The sequence below is a fragment of the Schistocerca serialis genome, chromosome 3 (genome assembly GCF_023864345.2).
Source record: "Schistocerca serialis cubense isolate TAMUIC-IGC-003099 chromosome 3, iqSchSeri2.2, whole genome shotgun sequence".
In the NCBI taxonomy this organism is placed as follows: Eukaryota; Metazoa; Arthropoda; class Insecta; order Orthoptera; family Acrididae; genus Schistocerca; species Schistocerca serialis.
The window spans coordinates 490,976,255-490,985,613 of NC_064640.1; the positions used below are offsets into that span (position 1 = coordinate 490,976,255).

General features: G+C 42.2%; 1 protein-coding gene across 2 annotated transcripts in view; it reads left to right on the forward strand.

Annotated features, from left to right (window-relative positions):
* The window catches only part of LOC126470376 (probable inactive serine/threonine-protein kinase scy2), a 55,460-nt gene extending 51,917 nt beyond the window's left edge, over positions 1-3,543 (forward strand). For both annotated transcript variants that reach the window (XM_050098202.1, XM_050098203.1), the window contains exon 6: positions 1,052-3,543. In XM_050098202.1, coding sequence (XP_049954159.1) covers positions 1,052-2,954 — 1,903 coding nt within the window. In that variant the 3' untranslated portion in view covers positions 2,955-3,543. The remainder of the gene's footprint in view (positions 1-1,051) is intronic.
* Positions 3,544-9,359: the final 5,816 nt, after the last annotated feature.

Below are 9,359 nucleotides of genomic sequence, written 5' to 3' on the forward strand. Positions count from 1 at the left end.
CACTATCTATAAACAACCTAACACGGCTGCTCAGATTGTCGCATAAATCGTTTATGTAGGTAAGGAACTAATTTATGTAATCACGTTACGTCGTTATGTCTTTTAGTAAGAGAGGAAGGCTACAGCAGTGTCTGGCGCCCCTTTTGGAAACCAAGTTCTATAAACTTTACAGAAATTCACTTTTATTAACACACTAATAAGATAATTAACTTGACAATGGTAAATGTTAAGGTAATGGGTTACTCGAAGATGTCTGTTGGATCATGTTTAAGCAGTTATTGATTTGGTGCGCTACGAAACCTACTATACCATCTCTTACTGTTTCGCCGCGCGGGGTAGCCGCGTAGTCTGCGGCGCCTTGCCACGGTTCGCGCGGCTCCCCGCTGTCGGAGACTTGAGTCCTCCCTCGGGCATGGGTGTGTGTTGTCCTCAGCGTAAGTTAGATTAAGTAGCGTGTAACCCTAGGGACCGATGACTCAGCAGTTTGGTCCCATAAGAACTTACAACAAATTTAGAATTCCATACTGTTTCGTACTTCTTCCTATATCATCGTGTGGTTTTCCCCCAGTCACTCATTTAGCAAAGCTCGAAGACTACTGTTTATGAATAATGCCAAAAAATCGGCCAATGACTGATAGACTCCCTCCCTCTGACGTTTCCTATATAAAATATGATTTATTGTTATTAATACTTTTGTTTGAAGTTAGTACTGCTTGGCGTCAGTCCTCCGGGTCATCTACGATGTATATGTCAGCTCATAAGATATCTTCTCACGTAGCGAGCCGGTCCTCACTCGACCGACCTGCTATAACCACAATATGTCGTGACATATAACCTGCTAAAGCTACCTGCATACACGGGAACAGTCTCAGAGCTACGCTCACGTTCCCCTATAAGCTACTGTTCGAGATAATACCGTAGCGTAAGAGTCTCACTAATGATTGAAAAAATTAGTAAAAAAAAGGACGCGATTATGACAAGGAATAAACTAATACGTCAGTATGTATGTCTATATATTACAGCCTACTTACGCTGCATATTCGTATTTCAGAGGTAGCAGCAGCGGAAACTTCTTTAATCAGAAGAAAGGCCGTGAGGAAGAGGAGGAGGCTGTGATTAGCAAGAAGAAAGTAGCCGTGCGCAAGTTCCGTAAGCGGCCGTCGCAGCAACCCGAAGACAACGGACAGGCGGCTTCTACGGCGGCACCGACGACGTACTACAGCACGGCAGGCGCCACCAGCTCGCGCAGCACCAGCGGCAACACTTACCTACCACGTTACAATACCATCCAGCGCACGTCACAGACCCCAGTGCCCGTCGAAGCTGTTTCGCAAACGAGGCGCACAACCTTCCAGCAGCGCCCTAGCACCGCCGCTCCTGCAACAGCCTCCAGCGCAGCTAGCAACTATCCGGAGCAGTCCAGAGACAACTACAACACAGTCGCCGACAACTACAACTATCAGTCACGCCAACAACAGAATAACTACAACTACGCCTCATCCACGGCGGCACCGCGAACTAACAATTACAACTACCAAGCTGAAACGAGACCTAACTACAACGCCGCCTCGCAGACGTCCTCCACGCCGCTTGACAAATACAGCTACCAAACTGTGCAGAGGAACGGCAATAGCTTTCCGACTACTACTATAGCCCCGTCTCGAAGTAACACATACTACAACAACGAGAACGTGAAAGGCAACTCAGACTTTGCTGGTACTACTGCAGCTCCTCTTTCTGAAACTACTTTCTACCAACAGAGAAACAGAAATGTTCAGCGCTACGATACATTCGCTCCCGTGACCACATACGCTCCCAACGCATATTCGACAAGGAACTCTTCTCCAAATACTGAATATGATTCAAGTGGAAACACTGTACCCCAGAGGTTCAATACGGGCCGCGACTCAACTAGGGTGAGTGTCGGTAGTACGTCTGCGGTGACTTCTGCACCGCTTGAAGCTGAAACATACCAGAGAAACAATAACTTCAACCAACGTGGCAGTGCCAACTCATTTTCGACAACAACGGCAAAGCCTGCATACACGTACTACGATGAATACGAAACTAGAAGTACAGGCAGCAGCGAAGAATACAACAATTACAACCCCAACAATTATGACTATCAGAGGACGAACTACAACGCTGCAGTACCAGGAACATTTACTGGAAATGACAGAACAAATGGCGAATCTCTGAGGGCAGCACCCAGTAACAACTACGGCCCTAGCAGTTTCAATTCTTTCCCTAACGGCAACAATGGAAAACCAGTTGCTGGTTCCAGTACAGGCAATGATCAAAGACAATACAACTACAATAGCGGGAACGGAAACTCTGAGCAGTATAATAACAGAGAATCGACCTATTTCACTACAAAACAGGAAAATTACAACGCTGTAAATGCGTCAGTACAACAGACAGCCAGGAGTAACTATTACTCTAGTGACGTGACAAGTAGACCTAGCACAAACCAGCAGGTGCCAGCCTTTTCAGTGAGACAGCTACCTCGCACAACTGACGATGAATCGAGTAGTTATGACACTAGCAACAATTATAGAACCACTTCGCGTCCAAGGTCTTCCTATAACACAAATGAAGTAGCTTCCACTTCTGTTACTAGTAACACCAGAAGTAGTTTTTACACTCAAACGACTGTGGCGAATACTGTGACGACACAACGGCCGCAGTACACCCAGGCAGCAGTACAGAAACAGTACTCCGACGCTGCGAGAAACCAGAGCCCCACGTTCAAGGGCGGCAAGGCGCCTACTGCTGTAAATAACACAGCCTCTGCAGCCAATAAAACTGTGCCAAAAACCGGAGACATTGCGTATGATTATGCTTACTATGATGAAACAGCGCCTTCCGAATATGAGGGCTTGGACCCAATAAGCGATCGACATTTCGGAAAAAATGCAGAATCTCTTAAAGTTGCGAGAAGGGCAGCCAAGTGATGAAATGAACTGTAAAATATCAACAAAAATCTGCAACAAAATGTAATCAGTACATATATTCGTCGAATATATTATTCCAGTACACTTCACGTTATGTGAACTGAATTTTATAAACAGTCCTAAGGCAAGTATGTACCATAAATGGTAATGCCAAAGACCTGTTACTGAATGCTGAAAACGGAGTGATTCATCAAGAACTGAAGACGGTGGAAAATAGAGCTTTAAGGTTATACATTTAGCATTAATCACATCAGTTTCATAGAATTGTTTTGTAGGAACGCTACTGTTCAACTGACATTCCAAAGTAGTAAGTGTTTTTCAACAGTAGTTAACTGAAGTAATAAGTAATAATACCTTTTGTGTTCAAATAAACGTGTTATGGGTACAACATACAAATTTTAGCAGAAAAACATGCTCTAGCTCTCAAACGATACAGCGTAAGATGTTTACCAGTGGTCTCTAGCACCCTGTACTGGCTCAGGTAATCAATATCTCCTGTAAATACGAATTTTATGTAGTAGTATTTTTAAACATTTCTCACTTCATTTGTCACCAAGATAAAATAAAATATTTGAGCAAATTGGTCGCACGCAAGTCTTCATATATTTCTAAAAAATGAGAATGTGAACGAGATATTAGCTGTGTATTTAATTTAATTGGACTCTCATTTTCATTTACAGGAAAGTGGAACAATATGTCTAGTTTTACAACTATGTTATCTTACATGTTATAGCCTTGTAAGAATTATACAAAAACGTCTAATCTGCATCAAGAGAAAAGTCGGAATAATTTCTATAAAAAGAAAATCGGTAAAGTAGGCTATATCTTTGTGTGAGAAAACTTAATTCAGTTACGCTCTTATACATGACGCTATGTCATACTGTATTCATTCATGCAATTTTTTTTAATCAAACCATTTCCTCGTCCCGTGTTTAGAACTGAAATTTTCCTGAGACGTCAACTGAAAATAAAGATTTACATCCTGAATATCCAAACCCATTTATTTTTTTCTTCGTTACTATTCACAGAGCCGCTGTTATATCTATCGTAGAGCTGAGAGAAGATATGTTAAAGATTTATCACGAAATTACAGTAAAGCATACGAAGGACTGTCTCGATTCTTTGTTTTGAGGAGTTATCTACTATGCGTAATAAATGTGGAGCAAACAGTAATCAGAGTATACATTAAATATCGTTTAATTTCTCTCCCATATTAACACTCAGAGTGTGTGAGCATATGTGTGGATTATAACTAATTAATTGTTTATTTTCTGCAGTCGTGATGGTAACAAAAGTTAGTAGCGTATCTGTCTATAGTGCTGGTACGCATTTTGTAAGAGTGTATTTATGTATTGCCATTGTTTATTGCAAGTTATAATATTGTTCTTGAGGTTCCATATTGAATTTTGCATTCTTGAAGTTATGAATATTATTATGGGATTAGAGTAACGAGTGTGAAATCGAGAAAGTCTAACATTAACAATAACTGTATGATTTCTGTTAAATAGAGGGGTGAAGACATCGGCAGCGGGTCATATTATTTGGTGGTGGTGCCATAAGAGAAATAACGCCAGAAAACTGTTTTTTAGTTTCAAGGAGGGTCGTTTTGATATAAATAGTTGGCTACATGCCTACAGAATTTATGAAGAATATTTAAACGATCTGATCCGTGATTGTCAACCTCATTGCATCCGGTAGCTACCAAGTATGACGATCATTTAACCTCTGTGCGACATCTACATTCGATGGAAAATGTTAAAAAATCGTGCGTATAGACACTGTGTGCGCAGATTAAAAGCATCAAATACCAATAGGTGAATAAATGTCCATTTCTCCACGTATGTTATCAGGTGGCAGATGCACATCGAGCATCAGTACACAATATTGATTTTGGTGACGAAATGAGGTGGTTTTGTGTTTATTTCAGATGAAGGAAATAATAGCTGAACTCTGACAGAAAAGCTGACACCGATTGCTAATAACTGAAGTGGCTTGCGGTCACAATCTAAGAACAACGATCGACAACGCTGTATCAAGTGCTGCTACTCGAGGGCAATAACCGCCGACACTCTACTGATTTGACAGAAGTTGGTATCGTGATTTCAAGGAGCTTGGTAGACAGTTCAACACAAAACAACTAGACACTTAGCGGTAAAAAAATTACGACTAAACATCATTTTAATTCAAATGGTTCAAATGGCTCTGAGCACTATGGGACTTAACAGCTGTGGTCATCAGTCCCCTAGAACTTAGAACTACTTAAACCTAACTAACCTAAGGACATCACACACATCCATGCCCAAGGCAGGATTCGAACCTGCGACCGTAGCCATCATTTTAGTGAGACAGAGTGTATTTACTACATTGGGAATGGCAAAATTTCACAAATCAGTAAGACAATACTCACAAAATGGACTGTCTACATGCAGTCTTGTGTTATAAACAAGTAATATTTCACAACCACCACGAAAGTACGGAAAGCTAGCAGTGTGAGTAGACACGTAAAGAAATCCAGTTACAAATTTTTTAATTAGTACTCACTAATTAAATATTATGCTGCTGCAACAGCCAAATGCAGTTATTATTTAGTGAGCAATGCAGCACTTCCATAAGGTTTTATCGTCAGAGTTACTTGGCACTGAATCAAGATTGCGAGAACACTTATGATGCCGAGATTTTCTTAATATTTCTTGCTGATATAAATTTGGGGATTTGAACCTCGGTTAAAAAAACCTGAGTATTGAAGTCTTGTAAGGTGATTAGAACCGACAGCTAATACAGCGTTTGCCGGCCGGAGTGGCCGAGCGGTTAAAGGCGCTACAGTCTGGAACCGCACGACCGCTACGGTCGCAGGTTCGAATCCTGCCTCGGGCATGGCTGTGTGTGATGTCCTTAGGTTAGTTAGGTTTAAGTAGTTCTAAGTTCTAGGGGACTTATGACCACAGCAGTTGAGTCCCATAGTGCTCAGAGCCATTTGAACCATTTCTAATACAGCGTTTGCTACAGACATGACCACGGTACAGCTGAGCCACCAATCTCCTGATGCGTTAATCGCTCTCCCACTGTCATACTTATGGCTAGGATAAAAATTCGCAACTTAAAAGTTGATGTCACTTGCGTCTTCGGCATGGAACTAGTTCCAGGACTCAAACATTTAAACTCACCAAATAGATATCTCACATTATTTCAGAATCATTTAGAATATTTAATGGGAATGACAGAAAAACATGGAATGTCTTAACATGACAACTCAGCACCACCACAGGAAGTAAGTTGACGATTACAACGTTACCAAACGTTTTCCATGGCGTTACGTAGTCTTAATTTGTACTAATACGAGGACTAACATTTATTCAAAGAGGAACTGTTTCTGCAGTGGAACGAAACCGTTTTAGCACTGCCTGAATGACAGACATGCGGCGCTAACAGTCACTGAGCTCTTATGTAGCCGTTATAATTTATTTTTTTGGGTTTAAAACAATTTTGGTTAGGAATACTTTAATTGTCATTACCTTTCAAGCATGGGAATCAAATCAAGGGGAAATAACATACTACTGGTCGAAAAAAGTAAACAGCCATAGAAAAGTTTCGTAATTTGCGAATAAGACAAACTTTCAATTCGAGCAACTTAATTATGCAAGGAAACCTTATGGAAGGACAGACAAAGCAGGCTTAAACCCCTAAAAATGAAGCCAGTAAATGTTAGTTGTGTATGTTAGATTTCCGCCTCTGCTAGCAGCAGTAGTCATCAGAACACGGGAAAAGGAATATCGTATATAGCTTTCACAAGCGAACACATAATATTTCTGGGAACGGTGATCACTGTGAGCCGGCCGCTGTGGACGAGTGGTTCTAGTCGCTTCAGTCTCGACCCGCGCTGCTGCTACGGTTGCAGGTTCGAATCTTGCCTCGGACATGGATGTGTGTGATGTCCATAGGTCAGTTAGGTTTAATTAGTTCTAAGTCTAGGGGACTGATGACCTCTGATGGTACGCCCCATAATGCTTAGAGCCATTTGAACCACTTGATCACTGTGATTACAACCAGGAAAGGCACGTCTTGTTTTGAACCATAATTAATGTCATTTCAGATCCTCATAACTGGAGCCTCAGAGTCATATAAAGCACAGTTAGACTGAAATACAAGAAGTAACACGAAACTACAGATATGGTGCACACAAAGCTAAACAGAAAGTTATGTTATCAGCCACATGACAAAATGAGCATATTTCATCATTCCTATGAAGTCAAACGATCTTGTCATAAACATATATTTTATACTAGAATATTCATTCGTTAAGCGATGAAGTTTTTCTAGATTTTTATTTACAAATCGTTTAGGAAACTATACGCAATAGTGCCAGCCAGCTAGACTTTTGCCTATCGCCAAACGGATTATACACAGGTGATGAATGTCGGGGCATAGCGATATGCACCTATAAGATGGCGATAGTACAGCGTACATAAGATATAAAAGGGCCGTGATTTCACGGAATTGTCATTTGTACTCAAGTGATTCATGTGAAAAGATTTCCGACGCGATTATGGCAGCACTAAGGGAATCAACAAACTTTGAACGCTGAATGGTAGTTTGACCTAGACGCATGAGACATTCCATTTCGGAAATCGTTAGGGAATTAGGTATTCCGAGATCCACAGTGTCAATGGTGTGCTGAGAATACCAAATTTCGTCATACATTCCACACTGTTTATTATGGCTATTTCACGCAGTGCTGCTTGTCTAAAAATGGTTGAAATGGCTCTGAGCACTATGGGACTTAACATCTGAGGTCATCAGTCCCCTGAAACTTAGAACTACTTAAACCTAACCAACCCAAGGACATCACAAACATCCATGCCCGAGGCAGGATTCTAACCTGCGACCGTAGCTGTCGCGCGGTTCCAGATTGAAGCGCCTAGAACCGCTCGGCCACCCCAGCCGGCAAGCTGCTTGTCTGTTAGCACTGTCAACTCTACGGAAACAATGATGTGGGCTGTGATTACGTGGAATGAACTGGGTCCTCTGTTCCAACTGAACCGATCATTGACTGGAAATTGTTATGTTCGGCTACTTGGATTCACGGACTTCGTGTTCCCAGACAACGATAAAATTTTTATGGATGAAAATGCCCCGTGTCAACGGTCCTCAGTTGTTCGCGATTGGTTTAAAGAACGTTCCAGACAATTCGAGCGAATTATTTCGCCGTCCAGATCGTCCGACACGAGCCCCATCGAACGTTTGTGGGACATAATCGAGAAATACGTCCGTACACAAAATTCTGCACCGGCAACACTTTCGCGATTTTGGACAGTTACAGAGGCAGCATGGTTCAATATTTTTGCAGGGGAGTTCCAACGACTTTTTGAGTCCATGCCACGTCGAGTTGCTGCACTACGCCGGGAAAAAGGAGGTCCGACACAATAGTAGGAGGTATCTTACGACTTTTGTTTACCTCAGTGTAAACATGAATGTATATGGGCCTTGATGGGGAATTTCATCTTCGGTTAGGATGTACTCACTCGTCCAAAACCTTACGGTGAGCAGAGAGGGGTTAACAGGCGGAGGGCACTGCATCTGTAGTGTGCGGTCTGTGGGAATTTTGACTGGAAAGAGCCGTGCTTGGATTGTTATGGTGGTTAAGGCATTTGGACGCGACACAGTCTTACATAGCCTACTGAATGCTTTGTGAATACGTCGTGAATACAAAACCGGTAGAAACACGAAGTCTTGCAAAAGGAGTTGTACAAGACATGTACCAAACTCTTGTGGTAAAGGATGTCACAACAACCGAGACATTCATCAAATTATAACGGCACACCGAGGAAATTAAACAGAAAAGAATCAGGTTAAATAATTATGACCGAATCCAGTATGTGCTCCATGACCAGTAGTGGAAGACCATCACGCCCTTGCCACCTTCAGGTAGTGAGAAAAGAGATACAGCATGGCAACGAGAACTGTCGGACAAAGGCCGACCGTTGTAGCCGAGCGGTCCTAGACGTTTCACTCTGGAACCGGGTGACCGGTACGATGGCAGGTTCGAATCCTGCCTCGGGCATGGATGAGTGTGATGTCCTTAGGTTAGTTAGGTTTAAGTAGTCCTAAGTTCTAGGGGACTGATGACCTTAGATGTTAAGTCCCATAGTGCTCAGAGCCATTTGAACCATTTGTTAAGTTCCATATTGCTCAGAGCCATTTGAACCATTTTGTCGGACAGAGTAAGCAAGAGAAAGGAGCCATGAGTGATGACCCAACACGTCTGGACATAATTGAGAACGTTGAAGAAGAGGTATATCGATGTCTGTGCACTACTCTCCACCACCAGTCGAACGCGCGGTGAAGAATGCACTCGTGCAGCTAGGGCTTAATTCTTCACCGTGAAATGACAACCTAGCATCCGACCAA